Source organism: Bombina bombina, chromosome 4 (genome assembly GCF_027579735.1).
Source record: "Bombina bombina isolate aBomBom1 chromosome 4, aBomBom1.pri, whole genome shotgun sequence".
NCBI lineage: Eukaryota > Metazoa > Chordata > Amphibia > Anura > Bombinatoridae > Bombina > Bombina bombina.
Window position 1 is genome coordinate 997543652 of NC_069502.1, and position 21270 is coordinate 997564921.

General features: G+C 38.0%; 1 protein-coding gene across 5 annotated transcripts in view; it reads left to right on the top strand.

Moving 5' to 3' along the window:
* Positions 1–256: 256 nt before the first annotated feature.
* Positions 257–21270, top strand: part of EHBP1 (EH domain binding protein 1) — a 1033533-nt gene continuing 1012519 nt past the window's right edge. For 3 of the 5 annotated variants that reach the window (XM_053712061.1, XM_053712062.1, XM_053712063.1), the window contains exons 1-2: positions 258–486; positions 1344–1715. In XM_053712061.1, the coding sequence (XP_053568036.1) occupies positions 1612–1715 (104 nt within the window). In that variant the 5' untranslated portion in view covers positions 258–486; positions 1344–1611. Of the gene's footprint in view, positions 487–1343; positions 1716–21270 lie in introns of all 5 variants that reach the window. The other 2 variants (XM_053712059.1, XM_053712060.1) reach the window with 1 other exon arrangement.

Sequence of the window (21270 nt, forward strand, 5' to 3'; positions counted from 1 at the left end):
AGTAGCTTCTATACCATAAACAACGTCTCGTCCTTACCGCTTCCCAACCAATCCGCTCATGAAGCTAGAAAGCGCTGTTTCACAGCCTCTTTCAGCTAGAAGAGCCATTTAAAGTACAGAGTAGCCCCACCCACTCACCAATTGTCTTTGAATGACAGAAGAGTTGACCAACGACAACTGAGTATCCAGGCTGCTGAATGCCCAATGTAGAAAGCTTCAGAGGTGGTGTTGGTGGAGCGGGCTATGGCTAGCAGGGAGGGTTGCTTGCACCAAGGCTTGTGTTGGTGTTTAGGGCCGGGGGCAGCTGCTGCTGTTGCTGATATTGCAGTGTTTTCCTCCACATTAAAGATCTGAGGCCTGGAACAAGGCTGCCACTGGGGTTATGGAGCTCTTGTAATTCTGAGCATAGTGGTTCTATTATGGATGATCCACACTCAGGGTTTAGGGCTGTTGCCAGGAATTAAATGCCTATTTGGACAGGAGGAGGTAAGCTGCACTCCCGGAAGCTAAGAGGGCTTCATTGCATGCACTTCGGCTCTACCACACTGCAATACAAATAATATTGTTTTAGTGTAAATCTTCGCATGTATTTGCAAACATTTCAAATGTGTACTTTGCAATGTATTTTACTATCAAACTCACCTCTATAATGCACTCCCTTTATTCTGTCTTGTATTCAAATGCTATGCATTCCATCAAGAACACAAATGTATTTTATATTTTTCGTACAGTGTGTATATATATAACACCGTAACACTTTATAGATAACGTTGTAAAACTAATATCATCTGGATAATCTGATTTGCCTCACAAATTCCATCAGTGACAATAGGGTAAAAGAACAGGGCATCTAGACTGGTATTACCTTGTGCATAAGCAGCAGCATCTTATGCACTATATATTGTATACGTACTAGGGCAGTGACATTAGAAAGTACACAAGTTTACCTGCTAGCTAGTGGGAATTTCTGTTTTGACTACAGATCTGTAATTATAGCTGGGATGAGCTGTGAGGGCAGATACTGGCGGTGCAGGGCTCAGCCAGTAATTGCATAGTCGGTGCACTACTTTCGTTATGTGTTCTGTATGGAGCTGTGAGGTTTAAGGTGTACAGCAAGAGTACATAGAATACTCCCATGTGTAGCAGAAATATGTGCAGTGCCTTCCTATTTCTTGCCAGCAGTAATTCATTCCTACATTGAGAGGCTGTTTTACAACAGGCGGCGCAGCTAGCCAGCCTGCATAATAAATATACCGGGCATTAATGCAACCTGAACTAAATTGCTACGTTATGTCCAATATTAACTGTTCTCATTCTCTGGGTCCTTCTTTTCTCTCTACCAGATCAGCAATACAGATTCCACGTCATTTTGCCTTGGAGGAGGGCTGACATTTCCATGCACTGGGGACTTCCTTTCCCTCAGCCATGCAGGAGGCTCCCAGGCCGGCTGGCTGCTACCCTGTAAAGTGGGGTACGTGTGGCGTTCTAAAGGACAAGCTGTGTCTAGTAACCCTTTCCCTGTAAAGATTATCAACAGTTTGTAAGGCTGTTGGCACTGGATTGTATTGACAGGACGTCTCTCCCTAATCTGCTTGGATCTGTGCCTGGATTATGGCTTCAGTGTGGAAGAGGTTGCAGCGTGTGGGCAAACATGCATCCAAGTTCCAGTTTGTGGCATCATATCAGGAGCTGATGGTGGAGTGCACCAAAAAATGGTCAGTGGGCTCATTTGGGTATTATCTTCTTTTAGTGAAATCTCTGAGAATAAAACGGATGAACTATTCATTTATAGAAAATGATATAGCAATAAACACCTGTAACATCCCAAACAAGAGTTGTGTTATAAGCAACAATGTGTTTTTTATTACTTCAGTCAGTCTTCAGCTGTTATCCATAATGTCATTTTATTCAAATTTATTATGAGTTTCTGAAAGAAATATGAAACCCCACATTTTTTCTTTTGTGATTCAGATAAGTTTGGACACCCCTGAGATAGAGTATAAGTTTCATTAGCTGTTTATAAAATAATGGGAGTTGCCATGTTGTAACTTAGGTTACCTTCTGTGCTGTGGCCAATTGGAGACAGTCATAAATAGGTCACTAGAGTGTGTTACATATAACAGTGTTCTGCACTTATTTCTAACAGGAACAGAAAAAGCTCACAATTTCAGAATGGAATTACAGAAAAAGGGGACAAAATAAATAATGAAAGAATATTGCATATTTATATCATTTTGTATTACTATCTGTGTTCAATGCCCCTTTAAAATTGCATGCTCTATCTGAATCATAAAAGTTTAATTTTGACTTTACTTTCTCAATGTGTATATGTATGTATGTGTGTATGTATATGTGTGTATGTATGTATGTATGTATATATATATATATATATATATATATATATATATATATATATATATATATATTGTAAATAAAAAGCACACAATTATACATATACATGCACACTGGATGTTTCAGGTGCATATGTGCAAACAACATGTTTATTATGCTGATTCACTATTTTTTTCAATTATTTGCCTGCACTTCTTGTTGTAAGAAAACTTTAAGTTGCTGTCTCAGATCCAAATTCTAAAGTAAGCAAACTAAACATATCATACTATTACAGAAAAAGAGAAGCTTTTATCTTGTAATCAATGGTTGAAAATGGACAGCTGTCAAACGTTTTGTGGCAATGGGATGCTGCTTGGATCCATTAACCACAATTTACACTGTAAATCCTTTCACTTCAATTGTGGACAGACAGCTAAGCTTTTTCATGCAGTCCTTCCCCTTACAGACTGTACATTGATCTCTTAGGACTGCTAACACAATGCAGATAGATGCATAACGTTTGTAAGATAAGATATTCTGCAGGAGGGGGGGTCATTTGCTTGGGTAGGAGATAGGCATTATAGGTGTGACTGTGTAGGTAGTTAAACTATCCCTTTAAGCTTCCAAGTTCTCCAACGAGGCATTTTTCATTGTATAAAATATTGTTTTTTTAATCATACCTGTTTGTCAGCTGTGTCTTGATGTAATATTTAGAGATTTAATGTCAATTTTTTTTTGAGAGCCATATCTCTTCTGTGATCGCCATTATTTCCTATGCTTTCATATAAATGTGTCAGTTTTGCAATATGTATCTGTGTAATTTAATATATCTGCATTTTAATATATTTTTTATGTAGGGAATTTATTTCAGTGAGGGAATATTCTGTATTGCATTTTTTTGTAATGCCAAGGATTGCCACCCTTGAACTAGGAAATGCTTAGTACATTGACCCTTTAGTTCAGCATCCTGGCAAATATCTTTATTTTCAAGCATTTATTGCATTTCGGAACACTGACTTGTCATTTTCCCCCCACCCACTTTAAGCCATTGTGTATGGGTACTTAATGTTGTGGGTTTAGAATGCACTTGCTGATTCTTGTGATACTCATTGGAATAAATTAAGTAAAAAGTCTATGAATTACATTAGGCACAATAATTATATGCGTGGTTTTGTCAATATGTTATAATTTCTGGCTTCTTTATGTCACATTTTTGCGTAATTATAGCTAAATAGATATCCCTTGATAAGTTTGGTGCAAGTTATGGATGGACACACACACACATTTTTGTTTCGTATTCCTTGATCATTCTTATTATTTATAAGCAAATGTCTTTGGTCCCCAAGTATTCCTGCTGGCATGAAGTTGTAAACCTGTTTTATGGCTACATGGTAGCAACATGGTTTTTATTAAAGCCTGCTTCAGCTTGAAGCCAAATATATTTGTTGTATTTCTTATTCTATTACAGACAATAATATTCCATGCAAACGTATGTATATTAAATTGTACCAGATATATTTAAAACCTCAAATGTTTAATAACATAAAATAGTTATTGTAAATATTTGTATAAAAATGATTAAATACATCTAGAGTCTGAATAGAGCAGATAAGACACAAAAAAGGCTACATAGTGTAGTACCCTAACATACAAAGTTTTGAGGTGAAAATAGCTATTTGTTTGCAAGTTATATTGTTATTCCATGTAAAAGTTTTAATTGTGAACAGTAGGAAAAAAGAATTATTCTGCTTTTGTTTTTAATTTTGACTCCTGTAACTTATGAAAAAATGTGCCTTTTTTTTTTTTTTTTTTTTTTTTTTTTACCTACCACAGAAATGTAAAGATGATAAACAATGCTGAATAGGGTTTTCAAGGGGTGTATCTTTGAACTGCAATATCATGTAACAAAATCACATTTAAATTATTTTAACGGACCACTCAATAAAACATGTTTCCAATATGAACTAATAAATGGCAGGCGTCCATAGATTCCGGACTTGCCAGACTTTAAAAACGAGAATACGTTGCAAAGTTGTATTCATATTTGTGTTATATTTGTTTTCCTTGTTCCTTTTCCCCACATGTGCATCTCTGAATACAAGCCTGAGAACGTTGGTTCATGTGCAAAGTAGCCCGGTGGTGTCACTTGTTTTGTATGCTTAAAGGGATAGTCTAGTCAAAATTAAACTTTCATGCTTCAGATAGAGGATGCAATTTTAAGAAACTTTCTAATTTACTCCTATTATCATTTTTTTCTTTGTTCTCTTGGTATCTTTATTTGAAAAAGCAAGAATCTAAGCTTAGGAGACGGACCATTTTTGGTTCAGCACCTGGGTAGTGCTTGCTGATTGATGGCTACATTTATACACCAATCAGCAAGGGTTAACCAGGTTCTGAACCAAAAATGGGCTGGCTCCTAAGTTTACATTCTTGCCTTTTTAAATAAAGATACAAAGAGAATGAAGACAAATTGATAATAGGAGTAAATTAGAAAGTTGCTAAAAATGCATGCTCTATATGAATCATGATTGGATTGGAAACAATATTCTAGATTAACTTTAAAGGTATGGTAAATCCAAGCGTTTGTGAAATGCTAGGATTTACCATTGGAACAAATAAAGGGGACTTTCAGTCATGAAGTGTAAAATACTTCATGCTGAAAGTTCCTTTATTTGTTTGAAGCATTTGCCACACTGAGCTACTCAGGCAGCCCACGGCAGAACGCTATTTTGCTGAGAGGTGACCTTTCCACCTCTTAGCCAATAGCTATGCGGGCTGTCCGGCTTGGCACCGGCTGGCCCGCACGGCTATTTGCTAAGAGGTGCTTGAATTTTTTTTCCAATCGGCGCTCTAGCCATACAGCACTCAATCATTTTTTTTCTTTGTTTGGTAGCTAGTGCATCAATTGTATAATAGTTCAAACCGTTGGCTCACAAAAAAAAAAGTGGGTGGCCAGAGTGCAGGGTATTAGAATTTCATTGCTATATTAAAAAGTTAATAGCTTATCTTCATTAGAATGAATTAATTAAAGTTCATCTAAAATATCGTTTTCATTCCAGATCTGATTAAGCGAGTTGGAAACTTTTAACATACATTCAAAGTAGGAAAACTTTATATATATATTAGTGTTTGATGCAAGTGTTATAATAGCCAAGCTCCCCCACCACTTACCTTATTTTGAGCAGCCAATCCTGATTTGTTATTGGAGTAGACCTGGATAAATAATGTTACTTTTTTGTTTTTAGCAAGTTTTACAGTTTATATTATCAGTTCTGCTGAGAACAACTAGAGACAGATGTGTTAGGCCTGCACATCGTAAACTCAGAACCAGAGAAATCCACAAGTTACAGAAAATGGGACAAAATAAATAATGAATGTATATTGCAAAGTTTGTTTACTACACATAAACATTTCCTATTACAATCTTTTCAGTGTTTCACGCCCCTTTAATTGCTAATATTAACAAATGGCTTAACGGTTTAAATGATTTTAAAGGAACTCTGATTTCAAAATAATTCTTATAAATGTAAAAAATGCAACAAGCGAAACAGATCATGAGATGTTCATGGTAATGCAGCCGTTGCACAAGAGCACGTTGCTTTAATAACCCCACAACTGATAATCAGTATCCTCCTAGATTCATACAAATATAGTTCCATATTACACTGGGTAACGAAATAGTGGTGAGCTACTGTGCTGTTTTACATTGTTTCCTAGCCTATTCTGCACATTATGAAAAGATTCTCAGGCTACTTATTCATTAAAATGACTCCTAAATTTGATTAGCCATTGATTCCTTTTCAGAGTCCTTTCAGTGTAGTCAGGAGATGAGAACTAATTGCTGGTTTTCACTTGCTGTCATGGTATTGTAGATAACTTATTAACATATCATTTGCATGCAGGGGCTCACATGATGCTACATTCACAGCTTTGGAACCATTGCCGCCATTTTGTAACCTAGGTTTCCCTCTTGTCTGAGGTCGATTGGGGCAGTTATAAAAGGATCACTAGAGTTTGAAATCAACAGCTGCATAGACCACAGCAAGGATAAGTCTGGAGTCTGCACTTACTATTTTACAGAAATTGAAAAGCCCACAGTTGTAAACATTCCAAGAAAAGAGGACAAAATAAATAATAATAAAATAATGTCTTAGTGTATATATAATGAAAGTTTTATATTACAATCTCAGTGTTTAATAATCTCCCTAAAGGGACTCCGGTTAAAAGAAGACAACACTTGGGAATAGAAATGCAGAAACAGCCACACTCTGTTTATATCAGCAGCTAGACTCTGTCATTCTGTAGCTCTTATAGTGGGATGGTCACATGGTGATATTTTTCTTCTCTCTCTTGTTGAAATGTTGTTGAACAGTATCAGTGAATGTTACAGTGCCCCAATCCAGAAGATAATTTCCCTGAGAAAGGATTCCCTCATAGACCACAACCAGATTCACAATAATTAAAATATTTTTTATGTATAGCAATGTATACAGCTGCAGCATATACAGGGAGGCAGGTAGAAATGACAAAGGTGAGGATTGTGGCATCCAAAGCACACACCTTGCTGTAACTACTGCTCAGGCCTGCCCTTTGGGCAGGGCGATAGGGGCACCCACCAAGGGCCCCACACTTTCAGGGGTGAGGGTATGAGAAGGTGCAATGTATATCCTGTGTTTGTTAGCAGGAGGTATAGCATATGCTGTTATTCATTATATAGGTAACACTGAATGTTGAGTCCTGCATACATTTTTCTTGCCCAGGGCCCCACAAATTCTAAGGGTGTCTTTACTACTGCTGCCTTCCCAACCGCCACTGATGGTGCTTAGGGACAGTTCACCAAGCTCCTCAGCCCCTCAAGTTAGTGATCTGGCTATTTTCCTGCCAGATCTGCATTAGATTCATTGCATTCTTGGTGACAAAGCTCTGCAGAATCTTTTGAGTGGTTTTCTGCTTAGAAATGTTTTATACTCTACCTTTTTATTCAATTTCTGTATTCTGGGAATTGGTGCAATAATAAAAACAACAAGGCACAGAAGGCAGCAGGTACTATAGGCAGGTAGTAGGATAACAGGTAGTATTAAGAAGTAACAGTGCAGCAGCATATACAATAAGCAGATAACAAGGCAGCAGATACTATTGGCTGGTAGGACAACATACTATAGTGAAGTAACAGACCAGCAGCATATACAATAGGCCGATAACTTGGCAGCTGGTACAGTAGACAGGAAGCATTTCCGCGGGTATTATGGGTTAGTAACAGGACAACAGGTACTGTAGGCAGGATACATTTCAGTGGGTATTATGGGTAACATAACAGGTACTGTAGGCAGGATGCATTTCAGTGGCTATTATGGGTAACAGGGCAGCAGGTACTGTAGACAGGAAGCATTTCAGTGGCTATTATGGGTAACAGGGCAGCAGGTACTGTAGACAGGAAGCATTTCAGCGGGTATTATGGGTAACAGGGCAGCAGGTACTGTAGACAGGAAGCATTTCAGAGGGTATTATAGGTAACAGAGCAGCAGATACTGTAGACAGGAAGCATTTCAGCGGGTATTATGGTTAACAGGGCAGCAGGTACTGTAGACAGGAAGCATTTCAGCGGGTATTATGGGTAACAGGGCAGCAGGTACTGTAGACAGGAAGCATTTCAGAGGGTATTATAGGTAACAGAGCAGCAGATACTGTAGACAGGAAGCATTTCAGAGGGTATTATAGCCAACAGAGCAGCAGGTACTGTAGGCAGGAAGCATTTCAGTGGGTATTATGGGTAACAGGGCAGCAGGTACTGCATAGGCAGGAAGCATTTCAGTGGGTATTATGGGTAACAGGGCAGCAGGTACTGCGTAGGCAGGAAGCATTTCAGTGGGTATTATGGGTAACAGGGCAGCAGGTACTGCATAGGCAGGAAGCATTTCAGTGGGTATTATGGGTAACAGGGCAGCAGGTACTGCGTAGACAGGAAGCATTTCAGTGGGTATTATGGGTTAGTAACAGGACAACAGGTACTATAGGCAGGAAGCATTTCAGAGGGTATTATAGGTAACAGGGCAGCAGGTTCTGCGTAGACGGGAAGCATTTCAGCAGGCATTATGGGTAACATGATAACAGGTACTGTAGGCAGGATGCATTTTAGCGGGTATTATGGGGAAGTTACAGGACAACAGGTACTGTAGGCAGGATGCATTTCAGTGGGTATTATGAGTTAGTAACAGGGCAGCAGGTACTGTAGACAGGAAGCATTTCAGCGGGTATTATTGGTAACAGGACAACAGGTACTGTAGGCAGAAAGCATTTTAGTGGGTATTATGGGTAACAGGACAACAGGTACTGTAGGAAGGATACATTTCAGTGGGTATTATGGTAAAGTTAACAGGACAACAGGTACTGTAGGAAGGATACATTTCAGTGGGTATTATGGGGAAGTAACAGTTCCGTATGTAGCAGGAGAACAAGTACATTTTCAGTACTTCATTTAAAACTTAACACACAAATCTGTGCTTGGCAGTAGAGAAATATCATTGGTGTAAAATAGCCGCTGCCTGATATGTGCTATAAAGACTGGAGATCTGCTCCTATACTGATGTTTTTAGCAGTTACAGACTAGTGGAATTTTCCAGCCCTAATTTATTCATATAAACATTAAAGTTTAACAGACATCAGTGCTTGCCTTACAGACAACTTTGCTTCCAGCTGCTTTCTGTGCATGAAACAGGCTATTCACCGCACTTAAACATGACAACACAGGCATGTGTAGTAGATTTAGAAGTCATATTTATTTACCTCCGTAATAAAAAAAAAAAGTGCTAGTACAAAACTAATCCATTCAGAAGCATTTTTTGTAACCTATTTGTGTTTTTGGCAATGTGTCTGATATGTCAAAACTGGTCCAGGGTTAAATTTTAAGGGATGTCCCAATTCAAAAAGGACACAAAAGGAGTTAAAGGGATATGAAACCCACATTTTTGTCTTTCATGATTCAGATAGCATATAATTTTAAGCAACTTTCTAATTTACTCCTATTATCAATTTTTCTTCGTTCTTTTAGTATTTTTATTTGAAAAATAGGAATGTAAGCTTAGGAGCCATCCCATCTTTGGTTCAGCGCTGGCCGGCTCTTAAGCCTAACATTCCTGTTTTTCAAATGAAAATACAAAGATAACGAATAAATTAGAAAGGGAGCTTGATAAACTCATTGGCTGAACCAATAACAAGAATCCTATATTTGCAGTCACCAATCGGCAGCTAGCTCCCAGTAGTGTACTGGTACTACTAAGTCTGCCTATGTATGCTTTTCAACAAAGGATACAAAGAGAATAAAGCAAATGTAATAATAGAAGTACATTGGAAAGTTGTTTTAAAATGTCGTCATGTTCAATTTTGAGTTTTTCTTTAATGCTGTAAGTGCAGTTGACAACCACTTAAAGGGATATGAAACTCCATTTTTTTTTTCATGATTCAGATAGAGCAGGCAATTTTAAGCAACTTTCTAATTTACTCCTATTCATTTTTCTTCGTTCTCTTGGTATCTTTATTTGGTGGCTAAATGTATTTTTCATTCCTACTTTTCAATCGGCAAGTGCTACCCAGGTGCTGAACCAAAAATAAGCCAGCTCCTTACCTTACATTCCTGCTTTTCAAATAAAGATACCAAGAGAATGAAGAAGCATTGATAATCGGAGTAAATAAGAAAGTTGTTAAAATTTGCATGCTCTTTCTAAATCATGAAAGAAAAAAAAAATGGGTTTCATATCCCTTTAAGCCCAGTAGCAAGGTTTCTGGGAGAATCTGGAGATGCCCGTGATATCACTACACGTGTTCAGTAGCCACTACTGGAAGCCCTGAAATAGAGGCAGAAGAAGGGAGCCTAGACATCCCCAAGATCCACTGATTAAAAGCCCAGAAGCCCCTCTCTAAAATAAAGCCGCTATATTTGTTTTAATAGCCAGGTGATTACTGTGGTAATAATGATCACCTGGCGTGAATAAACAGTCTACACCAGAATTTTTATTGTTTTAAAAGATAGATAATCCCTTTATTACCCATTCCCAGTTTTGCATAACTAACGTAGTTATATTAATATATTGTCTACCTCTGTAATTACCTTGTATCTAAGCCTCTGCAGACTGCCCCTTTATTTCAGTTCTTTTGACAGACTTGCAGTTTAGCCAATCAGTGCCTGCTCCCAGATAACTTCACGTGCACGAGCACAGTGTTATCTATATGAAATACGTGAACTAACACCCTCTAGTGGTGAAAAACTGTTAAAATGCATTCTGAAAAGAGGTGGCCTTCAAGGAAATTAGCATATGAACCTCCTAGGTTAAGCTTTCAACTAAGAATACCAAGAGAACAAAGCAAAATTAGTGATAAAAGTAAATTGGAAACTTGTTTAAAATTGCATGCCCTATCAGAATCATGAAAGTTTATTTTGGCATAGACTGTCCCTTTAAGTAGAGGCTGATGGGGGAGCCCTTATATGTAATTCAAAGTTGTACCCAAAGGCCCTTATTAATATGGGGATAGACCCCTCATCTTGACTATAGGATTTCGAAAATGACACACTTTTTTTTTTTTTTTTTTTTTACATCCTTGTCTATAAATTTTTTTAATATAAATATGCATTTTATAAAATTTTTGTTGTATAATTATCACATCCATCTATATCTATATCTCTGGGGAGATTACATAAGCCTGCGCACCCTTCATTTTTTCCCAGTTTGTTTGACTGTGAGCCTGCATTGTGTGGCTGTTTAGGGACCCAGGTTTTGGAAAAGACCTTGACATGGTACCTGGGCTTGTCCCATTTGGCCAGATGCGGTAACTAACTCTTTCATTGTTACTTTTTATCTTAGTTGTGAGTTTGTAAGTGAAAACTGGACTTTTTGTGTGTGCTATATTATCGTATATATATATTTTGTAATTTACCCATTTGGGACGTGCACCCAGACCTGTCTGGGGTTGACTGCCTGTGGCTCTGTGGACGGTGCAGCTTCCTGAGAGTGCCTTTTTTGCACCCAGGGCTGTGCATGTTGCAGGGTCATGGGATGTTTACCCGGTCCGACCTGAGAGTGCTGTCCCCTTTCGTAATTCTTAAACCAAAACTCGCTGGATTTGGTTTAAGAAACCTTTAAATCTTTATTATGGTTATTATATATATAATTTTTTTTTTTTTTTTTTTTTTTGAATCTGCAAGGAGCACAGGGGTGTGAAATGACTTAGCCCATATACAAAACCCATACTACTGTAGAACTGCTTATTGTGCCCAGTGTCTGATAACGTTCATTGATAAACAGGGACAAATCTTTGCAAGTATAAAAGAAAATGTAACTTTAAAGGTTATAATCAAAAATGTACATTCATTTGTTAGTGCATGTAATTTTAAGATTAGCAACCCTGCATCTTTATCTTTAACCCCTTCAAATGGGTTAAACACCTAGTAGAAGCATCACTCAGGACCCGCAGAGAACTGAAGCATGACGCAGCTGTGCAACAACTATGGGCTAGATTTATTAAGCCCCTACGGCAGCAAGTTCTCTCAACCGCTGCTTCCCTAACATCTACGCCACCTCTATTGTGGGGAAATTCAATCTCCTCGGTCGAGTCCGACCGAGGAGATTGACAGCTCCTGCCCGCGCGTGATTGGCTGTGGGCGGGATTGCATGCGAGCACAAAATTGCGCTTGTGTGCAATGTTAATTACCTGCGGGTGATTTCGCCCCGCAACAGGCGAGCTGAGGTGTACAGGGGCGTGTATATGCGCCCCTGTACGCCTCAGCGTTGATAAATCTAGCCCTGTGTGTGTGTGTGTGTGTGTGTGTATATAATGTTTGTGCATCCATCCATCCCACACACACACTTATTTGCATCTCAGGACTTCAAAAGTAAAAAAACTCAGTTCCACAGTTCACATTAGGTGATTTGGTATGTGAAATTGTCAATTTGAGTAGTACATGCAATTAAATGAATTAATGGTAACTCATTTTCTTTTTAATTTAAAAAAAATAATTATAATGTAATTTTTATTTTAATTCATTATCTGATGCATACGTTTTTAATATTAAGTAATGTGGCTCTTGGCCAGTCCCACCATTTAGCAACCTATACAAAACAGTTCAGATGCCCCTGTTTTACAAAATACAAATAAAAAATGAGAAGCAGTTTTCTTACTAAACTGACTAAATACCAACTAATGCTGCTAATATGTATCTAATGAAGTTATTTCCTTAATAAAGTTAATAATCGTATTGCATTCAGCATGTAGCTTTTTTGAATTGTAGGTTTCTAAACCAGAGCTGTCAAGTCACTCTATTAGTATGGCACGCGATTTCAAGTGTTTTCTCTAGATCACCCTAAGGATAAGCATTCCTTAGCCTTTGTCAATGTAGGCCTGAAAAATTGCTGAATGAATTCTTTAGTATTTTACTGTTGCTGGTCGCTGTTTCTTTGTGTATTTACTACCTCCGCAAAGGGGTTAAACGTGCATTTAAAGCACTCTCTAGAGCAGCTGGGGATCGAGTCATTAGCGGCACATGTGTATAAAAGAAAATCCTCAGCTGTGTGCCTTTAAACTGTTCTGTTGCATAAAATACTGTCTGCAATGCCCTTTAAAGCGGCACTTATTGCATAAGAAAGATATTTTATTTCCACAAATGAACTTTAAAGTGCTGTTAGTGCCACCTAGGTATGTGTCGTTCCTTGCGTATGACCAGTCCCAGAATACAAATTGTTTAAAAGCCAGTGGGATCTATGTTTGTAATGTCCTTAGCCATAAACAAGACCATCACCTTACATAAAGGGATTCACAGTATGGGGAAGGGGACCAACAAGTCCAGCTTTAGAAAGAGGGGAGATTTTATAATCTTAGGTGACTTGTGCTCTCAGTTTTATTGCAATTGCCTACCTTATGTGTTTACTGTATATGAGCCAAGCCCACAATTTTTTTTTTAAATAAAATGCAATTCATTTTCATGCTTTGCATACCCCATCAAGCTACTGTGTAAGCTGCCAATGTGCAGACTAGTTTAGCAAATAATTCAGAGAGAGAATACTGTAAATTATGGAGCAGCCTTATCTTGTTTTGTAATCTGCTTTGTTATATTTTTTTATTTATTCAGATAGGCTTTAGCAACACAATGTGTTTTTGTCAAGTTTCTATCCTTTCTGGCTAATTTATATTAATGGTAATTACTATTGTCTGGGCTAACTACAGTCATAAGCTTATTTTTAAACAATTGTTATTTTCCCAAAAGACTAGTTGTGCATTTGTTTTTCTACATTGGTCGTCTGCTCTTGTGAGCTCAATGCAAAGAGCATACAATACAGTATTAAAGGGACACTCAGGTCAAATTAAATTTTCATGATTCAGATACAGAATGTAATTTTAAACAAATTTCCAATTTCCATTAAAAAAATGTGCACAGTCTTTTTATATTTACACTTTTTGAGTCACCAGCTCCTACTGAGCATGTGCAAGAATTCACAGACTATACGTATATGCGTTTGTGATTGGCTGATTGCTATCACATGGTACAGGGGGAGTGGAAATATACATAACTTTTGAAATTTGTTAGAAAAAAATCTACTACTTATTTGAAATTCAGAGTAAATGCTATTGTACTGTCTTGTTATCTTGCATTTGTTGATTATGCAAATCTACTGTGTTTACTGGTCCTTTAAAGGGACAGTAAACCTTAAAAATAATGTTATATAATTCTGCACATAGTGCAGAATTATATAACATTATATTAGCCAAACTTTGTAAATCATAATATTCCCTTTTTATTTTGTAAAAATACCGCTGTTTTACAGACCCGCTCTCTGTACTCTGCTGAGCGGGTCTGTTGTTTTTACGGAGCGCATCGGGCCAGCTGTATAGTCACAGCCCGGCCCGACCGCGTATTAGACACAGTGCAGCTCGCTCCCGCTCTGTCTGACAGCAGGAGCGAGCTGCACTGTGTCTAATGGCGTGGTCGGGCCGGGCTGTGACTATACAGCTGGCCCGATGCGCTCCTTAAAAACAACAGACCCGCTCAGCAGAGTACAGAGAGCGGGTCTGTAAAACAGCGGTATTTTTACAAAATAAAAAGGGAATATGATTTACAAAGTTTGGCTAATATAATGTTATATAATTCTGCATTATGTGCAGAATTATATAACATTATTTTTAAGGTTTACTGACCCTTTAAGTGCAATACATTACTTGTCCTTTAGTTTAAACGGTTTCTCCAGATGTTCGGTTATCTTGCCTTTTATCAGGTCAGTTTGACCTTGAGTAATACTTTTGCAAATAGGAGAATTTTGGACAAGTATTCCAGAGTTGTAAAGCTTGAAAATTATATTGAAAATTAATCTCGCACTACATTCTTTTAACTTAATTCAGTTTATTACTTAAAGGGATAGGAAAGTCAAAATTAAACTTGCATGTAATTTTAAGACTATTAAATTCACTTCTATTTTCAAATGTGCTTTGTTCCTTTGGTATCCCTTATTAAAAAAGAATCCTACACTAGTGGGAGCTAGCAGGTTATTGGTGCTTGAACACATTTGTCTCTTGTGACTGGCTAGTAACTAGATGTGTTCATCTGCTGAAAAAACAGCATTGCACTACAGGCAGCTGAAAGACAACAGGAGAATGAAGCAAATTTGATAATCAAAGTAAATTGGAAAGTTGTTTTATTCTGCATCCTTAACAAGGCTGTGAGATGTGGGTTCCTGAGACTATCTGCTATGTCTGTATTATCCAGTACTCCCACAATGAAGGTTTAGCAGACAGCGTCAACTCTGCAAAACTGACACAAGGGTATCTCAGTTGAATTTTTATTCTCCAGGCTGACAATCCTATGTACAGAAATGCAGGTGAAAAGACAGTAGTTCTTGCTAGCATGATACATAAAGTGGCTGTTACATGACCAGTAAAATTAACAGTACTTGTTTGAACAGGATGGGAGGAGCTAACTGAATACAGCCAGAGTAAGGAAGCCCAGAAGGGACAAAATAACTACGAAATAATAGGTGCAAGCAGCAACAGAAAAATACTAAATTAAACCCTGAGTCATAGGACATGACAGTTTTTAAAACTATATGTTCTATCTACATCGTGAATGAAAATGTTGGTTTCCTATCCCTTTAATTGTTGCATACTAATGCTTGAGAAACTTATAGTGATGTTTTATGGTAAACTCCAAATCATGGCTAAGTAGACAATGCAAGTTATTCAGTACCAGTTCACACAGTGCTATGCTACCACTTACATTTAATTTAAAGGGCCTGGGTGTCTTATGAGGGACCAAGTAGATCACAATTTATGCCCAGTGTAAGATCAACTAAAGGACTTCTCTTGCTGTGCATAGATGAGACAATTACAGGGAACAAACTGCTGGACACTCCAATCCGGTATATCCTTAAGATTATTTGAAGACTGGAAGACAAAAACTGGCTTAGGTAGAACATAATGGGTTAACCCTTAAAGGCATGTTGTACATATACGGTTATACCCCTCTTCATGCATCCATATCTTTACTAGTAAAATACATTTCTAATACATTTTTGTATAACATTCTGTCAACTTTAGCAATAAGTGGAAATACTTAGCCCGAACATATATGACTATGCCGGGGGTGTGTGTGTGTGTGTATAACTTAAATTGAGGAAGTTCTCCGGTTCATTTTAGAATTTACTTTCATACTTTTCTCTTTACATCAGTATTTTTAAGTTGGAATCTGAGTGCTGTGTAGCAGGTAAATTTATATTTAGATACATCCACTTAGGCAATTATAACTGTTGAAACTAACAAGTATCAGCTGTTAGTTGATTACTTTACATAAAAGCAACAGAAGAGGCGCCTCTTCTGTTGCATATGTTTTGTAGAAATCCCACGTCGCCAGTGAGAGAGAATAGTGCAGTCTGTACAAGTTGGAAGTATTGCGATAACAACCTTTTGGAAGACGATTGGTGAGAGCCCTCCCATTTGGACTATCTTGCAACTATTGTATACTGGAGGGTCCTAATAGGATTTTTTTTATATTCCTTGTCATTGGACTTGACATCTATTTTATTATCTTTATGTATGCCCCCTAATGTTAATGTGAGTGTACACTCGCACTATTTGTTGTTGTTTAATTACTTTTCTTTCCTATGATGAAGACTGGGCAGAAACTAAACTAAAATGGGTATTTTATAATTGTTATCAATACACTTTTTATAAGGTATAAATATACTCACATTCAGATAGAAGAATACAATAAATACATAATCAAACGAATATTCTCAGTAAAGGGCTATGCTACAATAGGGACTTACAGTCTATCTGTAGTGATAGTAGAAACAAGACCTGAGGGAATAGTTTTCTGACGGTTATCAGGTTAGGCCTCAGGCCTTGCGTGTCTTTAAAGGAACAGTCACTCACTATCTTTCACTGCTAGCTTCAGTTCAATTTCTACTCCTCATGGGCGAGTGGAAATTTTTGAGCGCTGACATTTATTATATTTATATTTCTTAGCCTGTATCCAAAAAAGATAAAAAAAAATTCCTTTTTTTTTAATTAAAGATTTTAGCAAATCTTTAAAGTCAAATTCTTTGTGAACCTATAATTGCATTAGGTAACCTTTCTAAAACAATGAAAAACACAGAATAATTAGTTTTTCTATGAAAATAAACAATTTTTAGTCATGTTTCATGCATAGAATGAAAAGGTATAATATACTTGACCTTCAAATGCTATTTATTGATAGCTGTGCAGGGGACAGTATTGCAAGATAGTGATGTATAAGAAAGAACTTAAACCAAAAATAGAAATAAAAGATAATCTAATTTAAAGTCAACACATACATATGCAATCAATATTAAAATTAAAACCTTCTTAAAACAAAAAAAACATTTTTAGTTAATAAATTAAATGGATACTAAACCCAATTTTTTCTTTCATAATTTAGATAGAGCATGCAATTTTAAGCAACATTCTAATTTACTCTTAATATCATTTTTCTTTGTTCTCTTGCTATCTTTATTTGAAAAAGCATAACTGTAAGGTTAGGAGCCGGCCCATTTTTGGTTCAGCACCTGGGTAGCGCTTGCTACAGTAAGAGCTGGTGACTCAAAAAGTGTAACTATAAAAAGACTGTGCACATTCTGTTAATGGAAGTAAATGAGTATTGCTTTATGCAATCTAATGGTACCTAATATAAAACATCAGCATTAAGAGACACTATAGTTAAAATTGACTCAATTAGAAGCATTACACACATTGCAAATGCTTCTAGTAAAAGCTTTGCTGTTTTAGTGAAAACTTTTATTGTGCTTGAGATGCATTCATATCTTGAGACTGGCTGCTCAGGCAGCTGTAAAACATCATATTGTTTCAGTGGGCACAGTCTTTTGGTGCAGGTGCAAAAGACATTATCTCATGATATACAGGTAAATGACAAAGAGAAAAAACAAGCATCAGATAATGCACTAATTTATTCCAAATATAAAGACAAAATTGAATAGAACTATCCATAATAACAAGGCTCAGCTAAAACTGTCGATTTAAAATCACTGCTCAAACATACACCCAGGGTCTAACCATATGTTAAACCAAGCTCAGTCAATCCATGTTCTCCATACTCCTCTGTATTTAAACTCTCCTTCATATTCAACTATATCTGTAAATTGTCAAGCATCAGTTGTCTAAGTGTTGTACTGCTACTGAAGTAAAAAGATCCCTATGCGATGATCCATTTATATAGCCCATCTGCGTGTGTTTTTGTACAAATGTATAGTTTTGCTTAATATTTTATTTAATAACATTGTGCTGATTTTCAGACTCCTAAACAAGACACGCAGTGCCAGATGTATAAGCTCGTTTACAGACTACCGCTGGCTCCAGTATATCTGTCTTTTCACATGCAGGGGAGGGGGGGGGGTCTGCTCTTTTTGCATACAGCCCATTACAGTGGCTGTCCCAGTCAACCTCATCAATAGAGCTAAACTGGGAGCTTATTATTGATAATAGAAGTAAATTAGAAACTTGCTTAAAATTGCATGCTCTATCTGAATCATGAAAGAAAAAATTCAGGATCAGTATCCCTTTAACATATGCTGGTACTTGGGTGTATGTATGAGCAGTGATTTGATCCACATATTTTATGTTTATTTGAATGTATTAATGAAAGATAAACTTAAGCTGAACCATCTCATTATTGATAGTTATTCTATTACTTTTCTTGCTGTAGATTTAGAACAAGTGAGTGAGTATTATCTGGTCCTTTTTTTTTTTCTCTCTGAAACATATTAAAAAAAAAAAAAGCTGTATAAGCTTTAAGCTTATGATATTAAACAAAATAACACATTAGGAGAGAGGCCTACAAATCCCAGAGATACAAAGAGCACTTCATGCCTATAGACCATTTCTTGCAGTGGGTTACCATTCTTTTGCTGACAAATGTAATTAAAGGTGACAGATTCTTCTGAGCCATATTCTTCATTAAACGTTCTCCAGCTAGTCAGGTAGGTCCTTGCACACGGGGTCTATGATAGCGTGCTGTGCACTATTGTGATGTGCAAAATACTTTAACTTCATGCACCCTAAGCAGCCTGGTAATATCTGCACATTCTCTACATATTTTAATAGAAGATGGTGAATGGTCCAAAAAAACATAATTTATGCTTACCTGATAAATTCCTTTCTTCTGTAGTGTGATCAGTCCACGGGTCATCATTACTTCTGGGATATTACTCCTCCCCAACAGGAAGTGCAAGAGGATTCACCCAGCAGAGTTGCATATAGCCCCTCCCCTCTACGTCACCCCCAGTCATTCGACCAAGGACCAACGAGAAAGGAGGAACCAAGGGTGTAGTGGTGACTGGAGTATAATTTAAAAATAATTACCTGCCTTAAAAAACAGGGCGGGCCGTGGACTGATCACACTACAGAAGAAAGGAATTTATCAGGTAAGCATAAATTATGTTTTCTTCTGTTAAGTGTGATCAGTCCACGGGTCATCATTACTTCTGGGATACCAATACCAAAGCAAAAGTACACGGATGACGGGAGGGATAGGCAGGCTCTTTTAAACAGAAGGAACCACTGCCTGAAGAACCTTTCTCCCAAAAATAGCCTCCGAGGAAGCAAATGTGTCAAATTTGTAAAATTTGGAAAAAGTATGAAGCGAAGACCAAGTTGCAGCCTTGCAAATCTGTTCAACAGAGGCCTCATTCTTAAAGGCCCAAGTGGAAGCCACAGCTCTAGTGGAATGAGCTGTAATTCTTTCAGGAGGCTGCTGTCCAGCAGTCTCATAGGCTAAACGTATTATGCTACAAAGCCAAAAAGAGAGAGAGGTAGCAGAAGCTTTTTGACCTCTCCTCTGACCAGAGTAAACGACAAACAGGGAAGACGTCTGTCGAAATTCTTTAGTTGCCTGTAAGTAAAATTTTAGGGCACGAACTACATCCAGATTGTGCAGAAGACGTTCCTTCTTTGAAGAAGGATTTGGACACAAGGATGGAACAACAATCTCTTGATTGATATTCCTGTTAGTGACTACCTTGGGTAAGAACCCAGGTTTAGTACGCAGAACTACCTTATCCGAATGAAAAATCAAATAAGGAGAATCACAATGTAAGGCTGATAACTCAGAGACTCTTCGAGCCGATGAAATAGCCATTAAAAATAGAACTTTCCAAGATAACAACTTTATATCAATGGAATGGAGGGGTTCAAACGGAACGCCCTGTAAAACGTTAAGAACAAGATTTAAACTCCATGGTGGAGCAACAGTCTTAAACACAGGCTTAATCCTCGCTAAAGCCTGACAGAAAGCCTGAACGTCTGGCACTTCTGATAGACGTTTGTGTAACAGAATAGACAGAGCTGAGATCTGTCCCTTTAATGAACTAGCAGATAAACCCTTTTCTAAACCTTCTTGTAGAAAAGACAATATCCTAGGAATCCTAACCTTACTCCAAGAGTAACCCTTGGATTCACACCAATATAGGTATTTACGCCATATTTTATGGTAAATCTTTCTGGTAACAGGCTTCCTAGCCTGTATTAAGGTGTCAATAACTGACTCAGAAAACCCACGTCTTGATAAAATCAAACGTTCAATTTCCAAGCAGTCAGCTTCAGAGAAGTTAGATTTTGATGTTTGAAAGGACCCTGTATCAGGAGGTCCTGTTTCAGAGGTAGAGACCAAGGTGGACAGGATGACATGTCCACCAGGTCTGCATACCAAGTCCTGCGTGGCCATGCAGGTGCTATCAGAATCACTGATGCTCTCTCCTGTTTGATTCTGGCAATCAATCGAGGAAGCATCGGGAAGGGTGGAAACACATAAGCCATCCTGAAGTTCCAAGGTGCCGTCAGGGCATCTATTAGGACTGCTCCTGGATCCCTGGATCTGGACCCGTACCGAGGAAGCTTGGCGTTCTGTCGAGACGCCATGAGATCTATCTCTGGTTTGCCCCAACGTCGAAGTATTTGGGCAAAGACCTCCGGATGAAGTTCCCATTCCCCCGGATGAAAAGTCTGACGACTTAAGAAATCCGCCTCCCAGTTCTCCACTCCCGGGATGTGGATTGCTGACAGGTGGCAAGAGTGAGACTCTGCCCAGCGAATAATCTTTGATACTTCCATCATTGCTAGGGAGCTCCTTGTCCCTCCCTGATGGTTGATGTAAGCTACAGTCGTGATGTTGTCCGACTGAAACCTGATGAAACCCCGAGTTGTCAACTGGGGCCAAGCCAGGAGGGCGTTGAGAACTGCTCTCAATTCCAGAATGTTTATTGGCAGGAGACTCTCCTCCTGACTCCATTGTCCCTGAGCCTTCAGAGAATTCCAGACGGCACCCCAACCTAGAAGGCTGGCGTCTGTTGTTACAATTGTCCAGTCTGGTCTGCTGAATGGCATCCCCCTGGACAGATGTGGCCGAGAAAGCCACCATAGAAGAGAATTTCTGGT